The sequence below is a fragment of the Centroberyx affinis genome, unplaced genomic scaffold (assembly GCF_046629955.1).
Source record: "Centroberyx affinis isolate AG114_WGS23_722 - 3 ecotype Tasmania unplaced genomic scaffold, CSIRO-AGI_Caff_v1 ptg006598l_1, whole genome shotgun sequence".
Classification (NCBI taxonomy): Eukaryota; Metazoa; Chordata; class Actinopteri; order Beryciformes; family Berycidae; genus Centroberyx; species Centroberyx affinis.
In genome coordinates this window covers 112335-134436 of record NW_027283343.1, presented here as the reverse complement: position 1 = coordinate 134436, position 22102 = coordinate 112335, and the positions used below count along the sequence as shown (strand labels likewise).

Sequence of the window (22102 nt, the reverse complement as noted above, 5' to 3'; positions counted from 1 at the left end):
ATAACCCTACACCCTGACTGTGTGTGTCTGAAGGAGAAAGAGAGAAAGAGAAAAGGTGGGGAGGGAAATTAATTTAAGAGAAAGGAGAAGTTAGAAATTCAGCGATAGAACACATCTGCATCGTGATTTTGTCTTAAGAGATTCACATTTCTCTCTCCCGTTGAACCTATGCACACTTCAACTGCACTATCGCACCCCCTGCAGCAGAATCTTGATGGAATTTATTTGAGAGAGAGCCAACACGGAAGAAACAATACGAGTAAGAGAGAGACATAAACGACATAAGAAGCCTTGGGCCTTTTTATCCTGCTGTAAATACACTACATGGCCTTTCTTTTGGTGTAAATTATAGATTGCCTTGCATATCAAATTGCGCCTATACACACATGCCTCTTTCAGTCGCTCTTGCTGTAAACGTTAGAGTGCCTATAGCAGCGTTCATGCTTTGATTTCATTGCGATCTGATAGTTTTGGTTTTCTCATGAACACTTTTATTTGAGATTGTAGAGTGAATACATTTTATTTATACTGTTTGCGAGGATGGCGAGTTTTTTTTTTTTTTTACGTGACTCCTGCCATTCGGGATTTCATTTCAGACTTCTTCTGGTATTGTGTTGTTTTTTTTGTTTTTTTTTTTAGTTTGCAGGGAGCGCTTGAAAGAAACTGATTTGGATGAGAGCAGCTCACATGTAGTGCCTCTAAAACCCCTGAGGGAGCTTTCACACCCGCTAGGCCGCCTCTCGCTCTTTTTCTTCCTCTCTCAAGGTTTGCAAACTCATCTTCAAACAAGCGATCACTTATGGAAACTCTTGTGCGATCGACGTGCCAGTGCGATCGACAGAGTGTCTCCCGTATCTCTACATGATAAATACTGGTATGAATCCGCTGTATAGACGACCCAGTTTGCACTCTGAAGTCTTATTACGCGTCCCTGGATGTATGTGGTCCCCTATCTCCACTGGTGTCTCTGTGCCATAGAAGATAGCGATGATGTACACACACACACATAGGAGGATGCCATGGTTGTTTATTTATTGTTTATATACAGATCTAATCTTCTGAAGACGACGATTTTAGCCCCGCTGTACTGCCGGGCCACAATCTGTTTTATGACACTTTATGCACAAATAGGTTTTCGTCAGTGCATTGAAATAAGTAATGAATGTATTTAATGTATACATTTTGGCCAAAGTGTCATCTGTATAACTGAGTAATGACTAGGCTGCTTAGAGGCCTTTTGATGAAAAGACATATTTTACATAAATCATAGATACATATATTTTTTTTCTTTAGGGCTTTGATGAATTAAATCAATCCATGCTACTTTGTTGGAAATGAACACTTAATGTGTCCTGTGGGTGAAATCCATAAGGGAAGAAGGAATCTGAAGTTCATGCCCGGTTTGCAGTCAGAAGAGCAGATTAGCTTTTGTGTTTTTGCTAGTTAGGTTTTTATGATAGCTATTTTTAGGAAATCTGCATATCAATTATTTTTCTCAATCAAGAAAGTCATGCGTGATGCGTTGATCTCAGACAGTTCTATCTCACTATGCCACTTTTTAAAATAGATCCTTTGCACACGTGCAAACTCCCACTCTTTCTCTCCATCTTGAGTTTAATGTTGTTATTACTACTCACTATGTCAGAGGGAGAGCGTACGGCAGTGTCTGTTTGCTGAAGACCCTGAAGTGAAGTGTGCATTTACAGAGTCAGTAAATGCTATGGAGCTGAATGGAGATCACTACTTTACACCTGACTGACTGAGTGTCCTCTGACTGAACCCTGTGTTTCAATACAGAATAAACAGATTATTTTAAGATGACCTGGAAAATTTGACCTCATTTTCTTCGTGATTGTCTGTGTGTGTGTGTGTGTGTGTGTGTGTGTGCATCCATGTGGTCCTATAAATGTACATGCAGGCATATGTGTGTGGAAGTCAGCATTTATCTTGCATATAAAACATAAATTTAAATACATTATTAATACATTTGCTAGATTTACATGTGCACAATAATGCGACTAATGCAAATACTGTGAGTAAGGCAATAGTCTGACTTAGTTGTTTACATGATTCCATAACTTGACAACTCCCCACTACTTATTTTGATTATCCAGAGAGAATTGTGTGAATAGGAGTTTTTTTTTTTTTTAACTTGTTTCCTGTTCCGTCCTTATCAAATTTTACATTTTAAATTTTAGCTGTCAGTGCTTTCCCAATGTACGCAAACTTGTTAAGTTGTTCTGACAAATCCACCCTCCTGGAGTTTTTGTGACACTCGTCTCGATGGCTAAACTTTATCTTACTCAAATATCGAAACTACATCGTTAAGCATTAAACTTATTAGGAAACACCCATGCATCTCTATGACAAGCATTGTTCCCTTTAAGATTATGTACATGCAGTATGTGTGTGTGTGTGTGTGTGTGTGTGTGTGTGTATACCAGCACATACTAGTGTTTCTGTTTGCTTTAGGTAGTCAGGCTCGTCTGGACATTTCATGATTCATACACACACCCTCCTGCAATTAGTTTAATTTGAGGCCATTAGAAAGATTATATCTGGTAACTGACTTGAAATATGAGCTGACCTGAGTGCCTTGTGCTGCTCTCCTATACAGGTACAGCTGACGTTGAAGTCCCTCTTTTTACTGCAGTGTTGCTGAAATGTTGCTTCAGCCCTGAAAGGAATTCTTTGGAAAATTCAAAGTTTGCTCTCTTTTCAGCCACCAAAGACAACAGGGAATAGTTTGGTAACCAGTTGTTTGAAAACATTAACATAACATAACATTATACTGATTTTGTTCTATCATGTAACATTCAAGAAGAGAACAGGATGTGGTGCTGCAGTAATAGTGTAGGATGGATTTTGGACAGACACCGTATATTCATGAAGGGGCAGGTACTATAAATTTTAAGTAAATATACATATATATATATATATATATGTATATATGTGTGTGTGTGTGTGTGTGTGTACATGGGTATATGGTTATGCATATATGTATACAAATGACATTAGTCATTAAGTTGAATATTTTGTTTATATATATACATACTCTGTTATTGTTAAGTTAAATTATCATAATACATTGCCATGAACAAAATAAAAATAGCAATAAATCAATCAATCAAATAGCTGTTAAATATGTATCAAGTGGCTGCTTCAGTTTCCAGTCATGTTAGTTTCATCACACACACACACACAAACACACGCTCTCTTTTTCTTTTGTTGTAAAGGGCCACTCCTCTGCTAGGTTAAAGATTAATGTGCATCGTCGTGCTAAAGCAGGCAAAGTAAACAGGGTGATGTGGGTTTGGTTTGGTCCCGGCTCTGGTCCCGGTCTGCCCCTCCCTTGGCCACTTGTATAAAACTGAGCATCCTGAAGTGATCCGTTCCCGACTCACTCAGTAAATCTCCTGCTTCCACCTGCCTGTCCATCTCAGTGACTCTTGCCATGGCGTTTGTTGCTCCTCCTGGCTATCAGCCCGTCTACATCCCGGTAAGTATCCAGACTGATTGATTTTCCAAGTGTTTGATTATCCCTGTATAGCTCAAAGGGTAGAGCATGGCACTCAGGGGCCAACTTAGTGATTTGGGGGCCCTAGGCAAAGGCAAGCATCCCTGACTCCCAACCCTCTCCCTTTTTAATCCATCCTTTCTATACAGTATACTGTATATTACCTTCAAGTAAAGCTGAGAAACATATGCATGCAAGGGCAATTTTTTTTTTTTTTCTGCCCCTCTTGTGTAGCTTTACTTATTTACAAATTGCATTAGAAGTGGAACAGCCCATAGCCTGACTGAGTAGGGGGGCGACCATGACTCAAGATTGAAATTATTTATTGTAACAAAAAAAGTGTTTTTCCAATAAGTAAGACTGCCCCTAATGGCACTAAAACTGCATAAGTTTACCACTGGAGCCACCCATGCTAAAAATATATGGACTTATGGTAGTGTGAGGCGCGTTGGATAGAAATGTTCACCAACAGGCTTTTATCAGGTGTTCCCAAACTTTTCATATCAAGGAAACCCCCCAAAAAAGATTTGCATTAGACCACAGACCCCATTTAATAAGATTTAAGATGTTGACCTATGGAACCCCATCTGAGAAGATTATTATTGTCAGATATGGCTTGGCATAGAATAATATAACTGTATATGTAAGTGAAACGATACCAAAAGGGTGGAGGGTGAAAAGTGTGACGAAAACATCTTTATGCACACAGCCATTGTGCTAACTGCCATGGGAGTGAAATAATAGTGAAATTAAACTGTTGCTCATTTGTCTGGGGAATCCTCAAGGACCCACTTTGTGAATCACTGGCTTAACTTATGACTGAGATTTGAAGTTCCACCTTGCCTACCTGCTTGCATTGTATGGACGCTACATGTAGTTTTGTGTGTTCTATCTATCTTTCAGAGTATTCCCTATCTTGGCCCCATCTATGGCGGCCTGAGGGACGGGGCGTCCATCTACATCCAGGGCTCCATTCCTGAGGACATTACCAGGTGAGCTGGGAACTAACAATATAAAAACTATCTTTCAAGTGTGTGATATATTTATTTTGGAACGTAGTGATATTCCCTGTGAATAATGCACTTTCTAAACTGATAAAAAAAAATATTTAAGAATATTTTTTCTGTCTGCTGACTGAAAGCAGAGAGCCAGTATTGCATTAACCTCCAACTGCTGGGCGAGTTCAGTACACACTGTCTTAATGGTTTCCTAGTAGGCAACAGTGTTATCAGACTGTGATTAATGTCCAGTGGGACATTCTTTGCTTCTTACCGTAACCTTTTGACATGGTTTTAAAACCAAGGATACACCTTGTGTAATCTCACAGTGGGTGGAGTAGGATACTATGCATTGTATGATATCAAAGCAGACCATAGGCACACACCTCCACTTTTATCTATCGTTTGTTCCTCCTCTTTTCAAACTAGTAATAGTTGTGTTCCCAAAGTTACAGTTTACTTTTACAGGCCATTAGCAGACAAAGTAAATACTGTAGACGTTTGACTGTTTCCCCACATATTTTTCTCTTTTGTGTTGAGATGCTTTTTATAAGATCCTCAGGTTTTTACTGCACGCCCCTCCTGCACTGTTAAACTAAACTAACTTATCAGTTACTTCAGGTCCCGGTGACATAATGTAAGTCCCTGGTTCCTGTTGATTTTCACAGGTTCTACATGAACCTGCTGTGTGGAGAGTCTGAGTCCAGTGACATCGCCCTCCACTTCAACCCCCGCTTTGACGGCTGGGACAAGGTGGTCTTCAACTCCTGTGAGAATGGGTCCTGGGGGTCAGAGGATAAGACTCATGACATGCCCTTTACCAAGGGCGAGGCCTTTGAGATGGTCATCTTGGCCACCTCACAGGAATACCAGGTCAGAGCAACCAGAGAGGGAGCTTGTCAAAGTCTAGTGTTTTAAAGACAAAACTGATTTCTCATTTTTATAAACTGGAATCTAACTTGACTCTAATTTGTTTGGAGATCATTACAGTTTCTGAATTTTGCTGAATTCCCCTTAAACAGCTTTATTATAGATGATTGATGTTTGTTATGTTCCTTCGATTACAGCACTTTGTAACTTTATTAAGAAAACTGCTTTACATACAGTCATGAGTATTATTATTAGTGTAGTATGTGCCATGTCACAAGACTTGACTTCGTGTGATTTTCTATTGCAGTTCAAAATCAACGGGAGAGATTTCTACACATTCGCACACCGGATGCCTGTGGAACGAGTGTGTGCTCTGCAGATTGCAGGAGACGTTTCCATCCAGACAATTAATGTCATAGGGGTGAGGCCTCCAGTCCCTGAGGGTGTCAGCTTAATGCTTTGCGCTTTGCAAGGGCAAAAAAATTCAAGAGGCTTAAATCATAAATCATGAACCGCTGATTGCTAACGGCTTTTGCTTTTGTGCCAGGGCGGTCGAGGTGGCATGAATAGGTATCCTGGAGGAATGGGAGTGAGTATATGTGAAACGAGAAAAGGTTCAATATTCTGAAGAGCATTTGTGTGCTTGCTTCTGTTTGACAGATTAAATATATAATTCATAGATGTTTAGAATTTGATTACTTGGAGCTTAAACATTTTAATGAAATGGAATGAAACTGACTTTTGTAAATACAATGAAATGAAGTTTGATCATGTGGTTGCTGGGGTGTTACTAGGTGGTTGCTAGGTGTTTGCTAGGGTGTTACAAAGTGGTTGCTAGGGTGCTACTAGCTGGCTGCTAGATGATTACTAGTGGTTGCTAGGGTGTTAAAAAGGTGGTTCCTAGGTAAATAACAGTGGTTGATAGAGTGTTACAAGGTAGTTGCCAGGTGATAACTATTGGTTGCTACCAGGTGGTTGCTAGGTAATTACTAGTGGTTGCTAGGATGTTACTAAGTGGTTGCTAGGCGAATGGTTGCTAAGGTGGTACTAGGTGGTTCTTGCTGAAACAAGCACACTAATATGACATTTGGAGAGAGGGAGAGAGAGAGGCAGAGAGAACTCTTTCTGTGCACTTTATGCTTAAAATAGGCATGATATATACATGAGTTCTTTGTTTTGTCTTTTAGGGAGGAATGGGAGGAGGCATGGGAGGAGGAATGGGAGGAGGAATGGGAGGAGGCATGGGAGTAAGTATCCTTTCTTGAGAGGCTCGTGTTCATGAAAGCCTGGGATGCTTTTTGAAGTGTCAAAAATTCAGTAATATTTAACATGTTTTACACTTTCAACAGGGAGGATATCCAGGAGGCGGCATGGGGGTATGTTGACAGTGTTGGTGTCTTACTGTCTTTGTATGCAGTTGCCCTTGAATATAATGCAAAATATTGGCGAATATAGTGAAATACATTTCCAGTAACCCTTGCCTCTGGTTATTGACATCCAGGGAGGATATCCAGGAGGCATGGGAGGAGGCATGGGAGGTGGCATGGGAGGAGGCATGGGAGGAGGCATGGGAGGTGGCATGGGGGTAAGAGCTACTATGACTCCTTCTATTTCTAATTTCACCAGTGTCCTGATCATGCTGTCTGCAACTTTTTTTGTTGACATGTTTCTTCACAGGGTGGATATCCAGGAGGCATGGGAGGCGGTATGGGGGTATGTACAATATTTTATCTTGATTGATTTAATTTTCTTTACTTGTTTTTTACACATTTTGATGTTTTGTACCATCTCACCTGATCATTAGACTAAACTAAACAGATTTTTCTACTCATCAGGGAGGCTTCCCAGGATCAAACCTGCCGGTGAGAATGCTGTTTGAGTAGATAAAACATTCATAAAAATTTACTGTTTGTATACCTGTCATTTTGATATCTTGCTTCTGTTAATCTTATTTTAGGGAATGGGTGGGCAACCAGTATACAACCCTGTAAGTAATGTACACTGCATTACAAACAATACTTTCTATTTTCCTTTACTTTTGTATGTTCCACACTTTATTACAGCAAGTGATAAATGAACTGATAAAAATGTAGTTGTTCATAATTATGTCACATCATGTCACGATAAATTCCATTATGTTATATTATGTCACGTCACGTCACATTAAATTAACTCTCTTGTGTGGTCTTTGCTGTTCGAAGCCTGTCCCCTACTCCAACATGATCCCAGGAGGGATGTCCCCTAAGAGAACCATCGTCATCAGAGGCATGCTGCCCTATGGAGCAGAAAAGTGAGTGTGTGTGTGTGTGTGTGTGTGTCTATCATTCTCTCTGTTGTGTGCATGCATGTGTGCGTGTGCATCCATGTATGTGTGCGTTCACTGACACAGCGTACTCTACATACTCTCCTTGTCTCTCTGCTGCAGGTTGTGCATCAACTTCGTGGTGAGCAGGTCCCGGGACATCGCCTTCCACATGAACCCCAGGCTGAGGGAGGGGCTTGTGGTGAGGAACAGCATGACTGGAGGCAGCTGGGGCCAGGAGGAGCGAGAGCTCAGCCTCAACCCCTTCATGGAGGGACAGTACTTTGATGTAAGTCCATCTTCATGTCTGTCATACACAGTGGTGGAAGAAGTACTCTGATCCTTTACTTAAGTAGAAGTACTAATACAGCAATGTAAAAATACTGTATGAAAAATCCTACTTAAGTGAAAGTACATAAGTATTCGCAGCAAAATGTAGTTAAAGTATTAAAGTAAAAGTAGTGGTTTGATCCCTCTGACTGATATTTTATTATATATGACATCATTAGATTATTAATACTGAAGCATCAGTGTGTAAGCAGCATGTTACTGTTGTAGCTGCTGGAGGTGGAGCTAGTTTGAACTACTTTATATACAGTTAGCTAGTTTAGTCCAGTGGTTCCCAACCTAGGGGTCGGGCCCCTCCAAAGGGTCAGCAGATAAATCTGAGGGGTCGTGAGATGATTAATGGGAGAGGAAAGAAGAAAAAACAAAGTTCTGATACACAAATCTGTTTTCAGTTTTTGGACTTTTTTCTCTGAAATATTGGATCATTTGAACATTTATTGAAATGAAACCATGTGAGGTTTAGAGGGAAAAATCACTATTTGGTGGAGCTGTCAACAACTCATAGACATCTGAAATGTGACCCCGACTACACACTGCTTTTTGTAAGACGTCAAAAGCCAAAAAGGTTGGAAACCACTGGTTTAATCTTTAACAATGTGTTGTATTTTAAAAGCTTGTTATATTATCCATTGTGTCAAATCTCCATCTGAAAAGTAACTAAAGCTGTCAAATAAATGTAGTGGAGTAGAAAGTACAATATTTCCCTCTGAAATGTGGAAGTATAAAGTAGCATCAAATGGAAATACTCAAGTAAAGTACAAGTATCACAAAATTGTACTTAAGTACAGTACTTGAGTAAATGTACTTTGTTACTTTCCACCACTGGTCATACAACCTGACTTTTTCTGTCCTTGTGGTCGACTTCTTTCAAATGCTCTTATCATAATTTGCTCCCATCACGTGGTTTTGCAGTGTTTTCATTTATTCTGACTGTCTACAATTTCATGTTTTTGTTCCTCAGATGTCGATTCGCTGCGGGAACCAGAGGTTTAAGGTGTTTGTGAATGGACAGCACTTGTTTGACTTCTTCCACCGCTACCAGCCCTTCACTGAGATCGACATGCTGGAGATAGAAGGCGACGTGCAGATCTCCTACATCCACTTCTGAGACCACACACCCAGCCACTGAACGGTCATAGGTTATTAGATTACATCATGTAATTTTGCAGGTATTATGTGACATTTCAGAGCTTGGTGGGGCCTGGAACATGATGTACGCTCCTGCTGTGTGAACATAAGCCACCATTAGACAAGAAGTTACCTCATCATCATGTATTGTTCCTACCTGGTTAAACTGAATTAATAAACGTCTTTATAACACATTTTTTTATCAGTGAGATTGGTAATGACTAAGGTAAAGCGCAGCCACAGAGCGTATTCACGAATGAACACATTTATTTCATATACAAAATACTGTAGGTATAAAAATTCTGTTTACAAATCAAGGCAGTGACAATATAAATGTAATTATAGCACAGTCTCCTCCCAGATCAACATGCTGTCTGTAGAACCAGGAGAATCATAAACCATACACACATCTACTGTAATACAAAATACTGGCTCTCTGAAGGCACTTTGTAAGGTTGTAAAAATCTGCTTAAAGTGAAAATCTGATTAAAGGCTGAACTGAGCGTGATCATGACGGAGGAATTTCAGTATATACTGGAATCGACTTAGAAGATCAGTTTGTCTTTTTTGTCCATAAACACTCATGTGAAGACCAAAAGTTTCCAAACACACACAGCCTGGTCCAATACAGTTTGTGTATCTGCATTCAAATTGGTAAAATATTGATAAAGACCAAATGAGACCAGTGCCTCAGTCTCTGCACCACTTCCCGTGGTTCGTGTACAATGCAGGACTAATACTTCCTGCATTGAATTAAGTATACAGTACCAAAAGTAATGCGAGAAATGTACACTATGTCTTAGCAAGGAATTTCAGTAATGCTAAGTACCACTGTATACTATCTGATAGGAACTTAGTACCTTTGATTTATACAACTGAGAAACACAGCACCGCACTTAAACAAACCTCGCTCCCCTCCCTAAAATGTGTGTTGGAATATGGTCAAGTCCATCCCAATGAGGAATGCATAAACTCAAGCAAATATATATAAAAAAAAAAAATAAGTGCATGCATGATGCGAAGTTGCAGCTGGTGAACTTCCTCAAAGCGGAGGGTCGGACGGTCTTGTTTTCCCTTGGCTGCTGCTTTCTGTCTCCTCCTCCTCCTCCTCTCTGCTGGTAACAGACCTCTATTTACAGTGCTTAACCTCTAGAAACAAAAATATCTCTGAATAAACGAAAGCCGCAGCGGCAGGGTGACGTCACACGACAGAGGTTAGTCATGTCTCCCGGTCTTGCTCAGTTACGGAAAAAAAAACAGCTTAACGCCCCTGTAATACTTTTACAGGCCTTGCTCCCCCGCCTGTGTGAACATGGAAGCTGTTATTTCATGACAGGCACAACAGTGTCTACAGGCTGACTAAGAATGTACGGAAAGTAATTAAAAACAAAACGAAAAAAGCGTAAAAGATATACAAAATATAGACAAACGTACATTGATATAAAAACGCATGTTAACATTAGTGCAAAGGGTGTAGAAATACAAAAAAAAAAAAAAAAAAAAACAGCATAAAAAAAAATCATACAAAATGTATAATAACACTGTGCTTGAGCCAAAAGCAAAGGTGGAGCAAAGGAGTGTGCCCCACTTTTTGCCTAAGGTAACTCCATCATGCCTATAACCCTACTGTTACCCTATAGTGAGTCTCTCTCCACCACCTCAGATTCCCCACTCATTTGTTCATTTGATAACCCATTTATGGTTTGTACCCTCTTGATGCAACCAGACTTGACTAGTACCTCTGTCCCTGTTGAGCTGAGTCTCAGGTTCCTGAGTTATGACAAAGACGGGAAGACGTGGAAAAGCTTAAAAAGATCACAGAGTGGCCAGACCATATAGATGTGTATAGTTGGATCAGGCCTTGCCACTGTACAGGAGTCAGTGAGGAAAAAGTTGCTCGGTGTGAACTGTAAATGGCTCACGGTGCTCGACGTACAACTCTTGAGGAAAAACCCCTGGAGAAGATGCTGCTAGTTTCTTCCAGAGGCTTGTTAGATGGATACAGTATGCTGTGATACAAACTAGAGTTAGAACAATATTTTAGGCCGATATTTATTTCATTAAATATCGGATATTGATCAGTCAGTGTCGTCCACCTCCGTTATGATGGAGGCTCCTCCCTGACCACAGCTACATAAAACTGTAAAACCTGCAGTGGATTGTTATTTTCTTACTTCTACTTTCTTTACTTATTCCTTTAATTGTTCAGTTATGTTTTAATTTAATGAATTCTTCATTTTAAAGGCCTAATGAAAAATTTCCAGGTGTGAAGGGGAGTTTTACTGTCCCATGATGGTCTACATGGTGATGGTCTACACACCTGGCCAAGAATCAAATCCTGGGGGAAAACACAGAATGCTTGTAGTTTTTTTGGCATGAAAATGGTCAGATGTAAAGATATTGAACATCAGAAAGTACCGACTTCACCCTAAAGATATCGGTAGATATCGGTCAGTCGAACCCCAACACACACAGCATTGTGTTTATCAGACGGCAGCTTCAGTGAAAGACGCTGCTGCTTCTCTCTTTCTGTCTCTCCCTCTTTGAGTTCCCACCAGTCCTCCTGTTTTTTTTCTGCTCTAAATTACATAGAAGCAGAGAGTCAGATGGGTGAGGCCGCTCCACACACACACACTGTTCTCCAGCGCTCGCTCGCTCACTGGAAAGTTCAAGCTCCTGAGTCGGTTCACCAGTTTGTTCAGTTGTACACATGGTACGGCAGTGTCTGAGCTGGTTTCACGGAGACATTTGATTTTTTTTAGCTTAATCGCACGGCAGATATCACTACATTGAATACGGGTGGTTGCGGCAGATGCGGCATATTATTGCTATGTTGACTGGGAATTCGTTTCTCTGATTGTGCTGCAGTGTATGTGGGCAACAGCTAATATGTGCTCTGAATGTTTTTGCTCACTGTTGATGGTCGGTCCTGGTATTCCTCCTCACCCATTAAATTTTACACTCACTTTGATATGTGCTCATTTTAGAAGAGAGAGAGGTGGGGGGGGCGGGGCGGTGAGGAAGAAAATAATCCCAATCGTTCACTTCCTTGGAATGCCTTAGGCTGTGTGTGTGTGTGTGTGTGTGTGAGTGTATTTGTGCAAAACATGTATGTACGGGCACACTGAGTTCATTACAGTCAGTACCAAGAGGCGGGATCGAGTTCTCTGATTGGGGTGGAAGGATGGCACACATTGGCAGCAACCAGTCTTCTCTCAGAGTCTGTTTTTTTTTTTTTTTTTTACAGTGACAGAAAGTGGAGTCGTCACTGCCAGGGCGCTCTCCTGGAGCCGCACCCCTCCCGGTCCTCCAGCACCTCTACCGTCGGGGTGGGAGCTGGGGTGGGGGTGGGGGTGGAGTGGCAGGAGGGCTGGAGAGGCAGCGTGGCGGTGGAGGAGGACACCGGCATGTCCAGGCTCTCCAGGGAGTCGGACAGCGCCCGGTTGGTCTCGTGGTGGGGGCAGAGGACGTAGCGGTTCGGGTGGTGGACCTCCACTGTGGTCACAGAGTCCAGGCCCTTCAGGCAGAGGGGGGAGGGGCCCCCGACGGGCTCGCGGCCCCCGACGGCCCCGAGCTCCGAGGAGGACTCCTCCATGTTGACGTACAGGATCTCGTCGGGGTCCTGGGTGTCCGGCAGGTCCTCCAGGGCCTTTTCCAGCTCGCAGCGCAGAGACTCGAAGCCCGGGCGATCCTTCGGGCTCAGCAGCCAGCAGGAGAACATCAGGGCGTAGCTACAGAGAACAGAAAATTATTATTATTATTGCATTCTTCAGGTCTAAATGTCAGTAAAATATGCCAAAATCAAGTGAAAAGGTAGATTCCAAAATGCTATTTATCCACTTAGGGGGAAAAAAAAACAGTATCATGAAAATAGCGAGGATCCACTCTGTGAAGGTGCTACAGTTTTACCAACCAAAGACTTAAATTACCTACAATCCTTTAAAAAGTACCATAATTTATACTGTGTGACTTTTTTCAAATGGTGGATATCTATATTTTGGATGGAAACTTTTCAATTACACCACAAAAAGTAGAAAAACTATTGAATAATGATGCATACATGTTTCTGTATGCGTGCTTGTCAGTGTTGCAGTTTGGCTTAGTTACATTTTCAGTTTGTGCAGTAAAGTTAGGTTTATTAAAAGAGTCATAAAACCACAGAAAACAATCGAAGCATGAATTGAGTGTCTTGAAAAACAGACAGGAGGCTGGAAAGCATCTTAACCTCTGATGTTAGAGACAGAAGGGTTGGGCGCTCTGTGGAAAAAGACTGTTCTAGTCATGAGGAAAAAGAAATCACGGAGCAATTTTATGTCGATTAGCTGTTTAAAAGACGTCTAAACAGTTATAGACGTCTAGGCTAAAATTAGGGTTTAAAAGTTTAAGTTTAGTAGATGTCTAGTCTTCTGGGGTATGACAAAAATAAAGCATTATCTTGTCCAGATGGACTTCCCTGGTGCATATTTTTTTATATTTACAGCTGTTTATGCAGTGTTTAAGTATATAATAATGTATTCGCTGTTTGGTCTAAAACTACTGTTTGGCTATACACAGCCAAAAAAGATCCTGGACTATGTGAGAGCTAAAGCAGAGACGCCACGTTGAAATGACATCTAGCGCTCAGTGGGAAGCCGCTCCATCAGCTGAGTGTGTTTTGTGAGGAACGTGCAATCAAGAACCAGACACTCACATGCTGTCCAGACAGTCCGGAGGCTGTTTGAGGCGGTTGCCCTGTCTCAAATAATCATAGATCTCGCTGTTTTCGACCCCGGGGTACGGCGTCTGCCCGCGCGTGGCGATCTCCCACATGGTGACGCCAAACGACCACTAAGAGAGAGAGTGGAGGGGGGGGGGGGGGGGATAGTAAGAGGCCAAGAGAGAAGGGAGGGAGAGGGGAAGGGTTGAGGGGTTTTGAATTCCTTTAGGTCTCACACACCTTGCCACACACTCCTCAAACATAAATCCACACTGAGCAAACACTGGCTATGGAAATAACATTGCTCTGTTTGTCTAGGCTTTCAGAACATCCTTCTTTATACATGAGTTACCAAAGAATGTACTTTTTTTTTTTTTTTTTTTTAAAGCTAATGTTGCACAAACATGCATTCACACGTGCATGGACACTAGGACAAATATGCATATCCATGGACTCATATTACCAGCTGTTATTGGTCTTTCACAGATATCAGTAATGGCATTTATTCCATTGATAGCTGCAATACAATTAGCTCAAAACACAGAAGTCTTTGGGTCGTGAGCGGGATATGATGATTTTGTTACTGGTCAATTTTAGAGAATAAACGTATTGCTAATTTTCTCCAGTGAGTGAAATAGGAATTGGACCCAAAATTCTCTATATGGCCAACTGCACATGCACACACACACACACATACACACACACACACACACACACATATAAGGCTGGGCGATATGGTTTAAATCAGTATCATGATAATAATGCTTTTTTGGATATTGATAAAAACTCATACTCAACTTCATACCTCATTTTGTCAGAGTTTTTAAATAAAATTAACTTGTTACCATCAATTTAGACAGCAGAATTGTGTGTCACGATATAAAAAAATCACCATATCATCGCGATACGATTCCACTGAAAGACGATAAACGATAACATTGACTTATCGCCCAGCCCTTCACATCCCACACACATATCAGGTGAACTAACCACGTCACTCTTTGTGGTGTAGACGCGGTCAGCCAAGCTTTCGATGGCGATCCACTTGACGGGCATCTTGGAGATTCGCCCCTGCCTGTAGTAGTCTCCGTTGTAGATCTTCTTGGAGAGGCCGAAGTCGGCCACGCACACGTTCATGTTCTCGTTCAGCCTGAGACGAAGAGACCAAAGAGTTAAAAGCGCCGTGTCATCTGAGACGGAACCACGCAGGACGAAAAAGGAAAGAGAAAGTCCAAGGGAGAACACACATACAGGAACCGAGAGCGTAAAAAAACAGAAGCGGAGACTGTACTTACATGCAGTTGCGGGCAGCCAGGTCTCTGTGGATGAAGTTCTTGCTGCTGAGGTACTCCATTCCCCGGGCGATATCGGTCATGAACTTTACCAGCATTTGAGATGGAAGGTACTGCAGGGCAACATGGAGAGAAACAGGGTTTATTTACACACCCACTACAGCTGGCATTTGCTTTCTGTACAGTAGAGGGCGCTACAACCCATCTCTTTGAGGATCTGCGGCCAGCCTGAACCGTTTGTGCGGAGCTGTGCTGTTCCCCGCTCCAGATATTATTGTCCGCTCCAGTGGGAGGGATAGGATTCAGCGCTGTTGTGTTTTTTGAACGTTTGCCTACATCATGCATATTTCAACATTCTGCAGGAACCTTGTTTTGATTAGACGTTGTGTTTCTCAACCCGGCTCTTCGGGGACTTATTGCGTATAGCGGTTCCCGCTTCCAAATAACCACTTCATCCATTAATAATCACAACTGCAGATAGCAAAGAGAGACACACATCCTATGTTTTCATTATCTCAAAGTGTACGTGCTGCCAAAAAGGTGCGGGTGGGGATTCTTTGTAATAAGTAATATACATCTATGTTGACCTTTGGATCCTATTTTGCTGACAGACTTTGTGGTGAACCCATTAAACCGTTACACCATTAACTTGTGTGTGTGTGTGTGTGTGTGTGTGTGTGTGTGTTCCTGACTCTGTGCTTTCATTGTTTGCAGTCAGACTAACCACAGGACAGTCTCCCAGTCTTGAGTAGAGCAGGTAGCTGTGCAGGTCTCCATGCTTCATGTAGGGCAGGATGACAACAGGCGAGGGGTAACCTTCACTCTCCACAGTCTGCAGACACACACCTGAAAGCAGAGGCGGGACGTCTATCTGTGACAGCTGCACCACCAATGCTGGGTTTAGCATTCTACGCATAGATTGCATACATGTTAATTCAGAGATTAACAAGATTTAACCCGTGACCCCTGATCCGAAACGTTACGTAACTCAATCTTGAATCGGCAAAATTAAAATGAAAAAGTATTGGAGGGCCAAGCGGTATAAATCCTGACTCTGTTTTCCTCTCACCTAGCAGCCTCATGACGTTGAGGTGGTCAAACTCCTTCATGCAGGCCGCCTCGCGCAGGAAATCCTCCATCTCAGATCGGGTACAGATGGCAACTGGAGAGGAGACAGAGGTGCAGAGGTGAGAACATGTGGCGCTGTACAGCTCAGAGGATAAAACACTAACACTGCCAGGCTGAAGGGTTCAGTTCTCACAGGGTGACAAATTAGCTTTTGTTTCAGAGGCAGAGGGTTTCAGAGGGTTTTTCGCCCCCTGATAATTTTATGTAACTATGAAATAATACATTTGGCATATTGGCAAATAAACACTTTTACCACTAAGGTTTGTTTTAACTTCTTTCCCACAGCTGGAAACTGGTGGAGGTCCTTACAGAAAGAGGATAGTGCCCTTTTCCCCAGTCTCTGTCCCCAAGCAGTCCATATTTCATCCCTTAATTGTTGAGCTTTTTACAGCATTGGTTGTTTTTTTGTTGGCGCAGTGGTTTGTGTGGGGTCGGTGTTTTCTTCTAGCTGCTGCTGGCTGCCTGGTGCCAAGCTTTTCTGCTGCTTCAGGCTGCACGCTTGGCTGTTTTCTGATCAAAAAACGCTCCATTTTTATGAGGCGGCATTTTGCGCCCCCCTCGTTTTTTATTTCACTGGCATTTTATGAACTCTCAACTTAATTTCTGACCCTCAGGGCCACTCATAATAACAATAATGGCACTCATGGTACTGAATAGTGCTTTGGATACAAGCGTCTACCAAATGGCCTGTGTTCCTAAGATAAGGGATTGGTTGTAGTCACTATTTATACTGTCTACTTACTCTTCATGGTCTTCACAGCAACTTTGAGAACAAACTCCTCCTGAGTCAGCAGCCCCTCCATCACAGAGCCAAACTCCCCTGAAGCAAAAACAAAAACACACACACAGGACATGAACAAGTCTCTGTGACGCAGTGTGACTAGATTAGATGTCTCTCTGAGCTCTGAGCTTAGTCTGTTAGATTCACAGGTGCGTCTCTCATTGAACAGTGAAGAGTAGTTAAGTTTTCAGGTCTCACAGGCGGGTCACAGAGTCCCGGGTTATCAAATAGTTTACTGTTACCAGTCAGAAGGTATCAGGCTGGTGGAAATTACTTGAGATAAGTGGAATGTCGGCGCTTGTTGCTACGGCAGATAAGTTCTGACCATGTATGTTCTAGGCACCGACCATGATATAAAAATGCTTACAAATGCTCCTTTCACCTTGATGTTTGTCTGACACTCCCTGTGACTGCCCTGATACTTTTCCAGACGAGGAGTGGCACACTTACCCTCTCCCAGGGTCTTTCCCAGGGTCAGTTTATGTCTGTCCACCATCACATCTTGCAGCTTTTGCTTCAGCTCATCGCTGATGCCCAGGCTGTTCACTGAGGGGGGAAAAATAAGGAATTTTAATGGTGCTGGAACACAAAGCTCTTTAATGAAGAACACAGGAGAGAGAGGAAAACAGACAGATTATGCCAAACAGCCTCCCTCGCCTATCCAAAATGGAAAAAACACTAAAACTGAGACAAAAACTAGATGTTAAAAAACCACTGTTGTGAACTGAAATAAAAATAAAACCAAGACTTTGTTAAATAATTTAAACTGAACTAAAACTAACTTGTCTACTTAACTAACTAAAATAAAATAGAAATATACATAAAATAGTTATAGTTTTTGTCTTTTTGTTTATGTGCATGGTAAAAAAAGAGAGAATGACTTTTGAAGTGGTCCCAACTTTAAGTTAAATGAGGATGTGTTGAAAAATGAATGTAAATACCACCGCCACCAACAATGCCAAAAACTAACACTGAGACTATATAAAAACGACTAAACATTTATAAAAAAAAAAAAAAAAGTAAACTAAAACTAAACATTGGTTAAACAAATAAAAACCAAACTAAAACGACCAAACCCACACTGAAAACTAACTGTAGATTGATAAACTATGTGAAAATAAAAACTAACAAACAATCCAAACCCCGCAATCCACACTGCAGCCAGAGAGTCTGACCATTACTCAGGTGGGGGGGGGGGTCAAACGGTCATGAGATCGATCCTGGAGGGACCAGTTGGGGGGGGGGGGAAGGGGGGAGCACAGGAGATGAGGTCAGAGGTATTAAGCTGTTTGAAAATATCCCCGAGTCCCTTCAGTTTCCGCCAGCTGGCTGTCTCCGCGGTGACAGACGACAGCGCTGTTTTCACATCTGGACCGGGATGTGACAAGGGAGCGACACGCCGGGAGATCCCCCCCTCCAACCCCCCCCCCCCCCAACCCCTCCAGCTGCTGCCGCGCTATCAATCTGCCACGCGTCGGACAGCGATGTGCTCAGTCCGCAGGCATGTCCCAACACATGCGAGCGTGACCGGCTATTATCCAACACATGCAATGACTTGGAACCCCCCCGGGTCTTGACTTGAGAATTGAGAATTGAGGCCCAAAAAAAAAATTACTGGTGGACATCAGCGGCATAAATCTCACCCAAACTCTGACCCTCTCCCTTATTCCCAGAGCGCTTACCCCCCCCTCCCCTCCCATTCACTCTCGCTCCACATTATCGCTATCTCCACATCTCTTTCTCTTGGCTCCTCTCATTTTACTCACTGAATAAGTTTTTTCTACTTTTTTTTTCTTCCTTTCTTTCCCTTGGTCTCTTTGTGGTTGCGGCAAGCTGAGACTTGTGTGTATAAGGTCTACCCAAAATTGTGGATACACCAGGGACAATGTCAGGACTTGAATGTGACCAGGCTGTGTGAAATATGACTCTGTAGTCTGTGTTTATGGGTATTTGTGTCTCCAACCATGAGCGCTGACTGGGGCAGGTTGCTGGCTGGTGAAAACACGCCACCTGCTCTCTTCAGCCACTACCTTTTAGGTTGTTGATCTAGGAACTGCGAATTCTGTAGTTGCTCTCACTAGAAGTCACTCTGGACAAGCTTGTCAGCGAAATGCGTAAAATGCAAAATGTAAATCTACGGAGAGAGCGTGAAATTTTGCCCTGCCTGCTGAGAGATCTCAAAATATTTACTGTATTTGCTGCATTCAAAATGTAATTTCACAGAGCATGGTTTCGTAAACTGATTTACTGTACATCTAGTCCTGGGTATGTGATTACAACATTAGATTATATAGTATAAGGGGCACAGTGTTGAGGAATAGGTCAGCTGACTGAGCACTACAGGACTGTCTTCACAGCTGTGAGGATTGGATTAACCCTTCGTTTGTCGCATCCCTGCCTTTGATCAACCAAACCACCTGAGGACCATGATTCCTGTCTTGAGCTGTCAAGAGCAGAGCTGTCTAGTGTGTCATTAAGGCTACAGGTTTCCTTCCTCTCCCCTGTTGGTTCCAGGCCTATGGGGCATGATAGGAGACGCTATTATGCTACTTTTGTGTATCTGTATCTATCCCGGGGACAGATGCAGGTTTGGGCATGCAGGAAGATGCTCTCATCTCCTCCCGCTCCAGGGACAGGTGCAAGCGGAGGCAAAAAGAGAGTCTCATCTTTCACAGGTACGTGCACGGGCAGAGAGAGAGGAACTCACATGTGGCTTCTGTCGTCCTGCGGCTGTAGGTGCGGCGAGCGCGATACCTCACAACCAGCTCCCCGCTCTCCATCATGGGTTCAAACGCCTCTCTGTGAACGCACACACCCCAAAACACAAAACACACAACACACAATAATTAGGGGGTCACTCCAGCAGACGCTAGCGTAAACACAGCTGAAAGCGAGCCATGGCTTCCTAATTCACAAGAATGCACCAATGACAGTTGGTCTTGCAAAACAGATGTCTTCTACTCCATCCAAATGCTTCAGAATGCATGGAGAACTGAGGCAAATAGGTCAAGAGGAAAAAAAAGAAACATGGCTTTTCGGTTTTGGCAAAAGCCATCGAGTCACTCCCTCCCGCCCACAAGGAGCGCTAGCAGCCTACGCACCCGAAGCGAGTCTCCTTGCGCCGCAGCTTGGCCACGTAAACAGCCATGAGCACAGCTATGGACACAGCCCCGGCTATGGCCATCACCACATACCACCAGTGCCAGGAAAAGGCCGGGGGCGATGTCAGACCTAAGGGACGGGGTGGGGAGGGAGAGAGAGAGAGAGAGAGAGAGAGAGAGAGAGAGAGAGAGAGATGAGGGTTTAGTCATGTGGATCTGAAGAGAAGTGAGAGTTCAGGGATGATGCGTAATAAAATGATACAAAGGGTGCAATTCCACTCCCTTATTCCAGTGTATTAACCTGTGGGAAAGTATTGCAAGTACACAAAAATACTGAGTAAGTATTTAATTAAATCTCCTTACATAATGTCCTTACAAGGAAGTAATAACACAACACAAGTTCAAACAATTCCGTTTGTACACTTTGTATTGTGTTGTTACACCCTTGTAAGAACACAGCGTGTCCTAATTAAGTGCATACACAGCATTATATTGTACTTGCAACACTTGTCCATAGGTCAAAATGTGTTACCAAATTAACTAAGTGACCTCAGCCTCTCTGTCCATATTTACAGAGCTGAAAAACCCCTCCAACACATTTCATTTCACTCAGAAAATGCTCCTTTACCTCATTCTCAAAATATCTACAACTCTCTCTTCCTCTAAATTCTTAGTGTCCCATCTCTCACATTAAATGCACTCCACCCCCCACCCCCCACCCGCCCACCCATCACCCCAAGCTACCGCTAAACTTTCTACAACCTCCACCCGCTGTTTTCAACTTTTCTTCCCATTCGCACCCATCCACCCCCTCTTTTCCTCTTTTTTTTTATCTGCCATTCTTGCTGTCTGAATTGTCTGTCTGGCTCTATTAGACTAAGCAAACAGAGATGCTACACTGTTCCTGCCTGTTATAAATATTTATGACCCCCCCACACACACACACACACCCTCCCCCCCCTCCCCCCATCCCCCTTCCCTTTTCCCGTCTCTCAGTGGTCTCCTCTTCTCTTTTTTCTCTTCCTTCCTTTTTTTTTCTGAGATTCACAGGAAGGGAACTATCGGGCGAACGGAGGAACACGGTGATAGAGAGAATAAGAAAGAGAAGTTGTGTTGTTGGAAAAACACCATGAGCTCACTTCCACTGTCACCGTGTCATTATGTGCCCCTCTGAGAGGTCACATCGGAGGGTGTTGATAGGTTAGTGTACACAAAACCCATCATTACTCACCTCTGGATTTCAGTTCCTCCATTTCTGTGGGAGGAAAAAAAGCAGAGCTTATGTCAATATTTTGACTTTGACTTCCAAGAGAAAAATAACATCTTTTGTTCTATAACATCTAAAAAAACATCTATTTATTCTCTGAGAGTTTATATAAAGAGACACCTGACACCTTGTCGTAATAACTGATTGCTGGTATAAATGTACAACTCATTATGGAATGCTATTGAAGTTACAAGCCCAACTAAGACCTTTGGTTATGAAATGATAACACTTTTGAGGGTGAAATCACCCTTATTTATAAAATATTAAACAATTCATTTCAGCAGTCAGTTGTGTGTCAAAATAGATGCATACTCTCTTGGATTTTTTTTATATATTATTTCATTTTGCAGTAGCTTTAGACAGTCCTTTTTATTTTTGCCCCATTCATGTTACTCACCAGGAGCAATAAGGGTCAGGGTCTGGACGGGGGTCCAGGGTCCTTGCCCCGCCCCTGTGTAGGCACACACCCGAAATGACACATTGGACAGGGGCACAGACAGATTGATTGACAGCTCTGTGTCCAATCCAGTATCCACAACAGCCTGTTGACAAAGGGGAAGAGGTAGACAGTCAAGATTGAGCAGACTGGACTTTTTGTTTCCTGGAGACAGAGCTGCTCTGGAGGCAGAAATAATCTGATTGGTTGAGTTAAACCTGAATGGGCGGAGCCAAAA

The 22102-nt window shown here is 42.6% G+C and overlaps 2 protein-coding genes across 2 annotated transcripts in view; one reads left to right on the top strand and one right to left on the bottom strand.

The window, feature by feature from the left end:
• The first annotated feature begins 3408 nt into the window (after positions 1-3408).
• LOC139638851 (galectin-4-like) lies at positions 3409-9402 on the top strand. The gene is made up of 13 exons (XM_071512877.1): positions 3409-3499; positions 4421-4509; positions 5184-5388; positions 5693-5806; positions 6573-6632; positions 6735-6761; positions 6887-6970; positions 7063-7098; positions 7221-7247; positions 7343-7372; positions 7587-7675; positions 7811-7976; positions 8997-9402. The coding sequence occupies exons 1-13, from the start codon at positions 3455-3457 to the stop codon at positions 9141-9143; spliced, it is 1119 nt and encodes a 372-aa protein (XP_071368978.1). The 5' UTR covers positions 3409-3454; the 3' UTR covers positions 9144-9402.
• LOC139638850 (tyrosine-protein kinase receptor UFO) overlaps positions 9402-22102 on the bottom strand; it is a 30975-nt gene continuing 18274 nt past the window's right edge. The window contains exons 9-20 of the mRNA XM_071512875.1: positions 21826-21970; positions 21393-21416; positions 20162-20291; positions 19768-19859; positions 17511-17606; positions 17022-17099; positions 16221-16313; positions 15876-15997; positions 15155-15264; positions 14850-15009; positions 13854-13990; positions 9402-12894 (exon numbers count right to left, since the gene is read on the bottom strand). Of these exons, the coding sequence (XP_071368976.1) occupies positions 12429-12894; positions 13854-13990; positions 14850-15009; positions 15155-15264; positions 15876-15997; positions 16221-16313; positions 17022-17099; positions 17511-17606; positions 19768-19859; positions 20162-20291; positions 21393-21416; positions 21826-21970 (1653 nt within the window). The 3' untranslated portion in view covers positions 9402-12428. The remainder of the gene's footprint in view (positions 12895-13853; positions 13991-14849; positions 15010-15154; positions 15265-15875; positions 15998-16220; positions 16314-17021; positions 17100-17510; positions 17607-19767; positions 19860-20161; positions 20292-21392; positions 21417-21825; positions 21971-22102) is intronic.

Bases quoted from the DNA above. Each gene is read 5' to 3' on its own strand.
- LOC139638851 (XM_071512877.1), top strand. From the start codon at position 3,455: ATGGCGTTTGTTGCTCCTCCTGGCTATCAGCCCGTCTACATCCCG. The intron at 4,510-5,183 runs GTGAGCTGGGAA...TGATTTTCACAG, and splicing joins ATTCCTGAGGACATTACCAG to GTTCTACATGAACCTGCTGT. The intron at 7,248-7,342 runs GTGAGAATGCTG...ATCTTATTTTAG, and splicing joins TCCCAGGATCAAACCTGCCG to GGAATGGGTGGGCAACCAGT.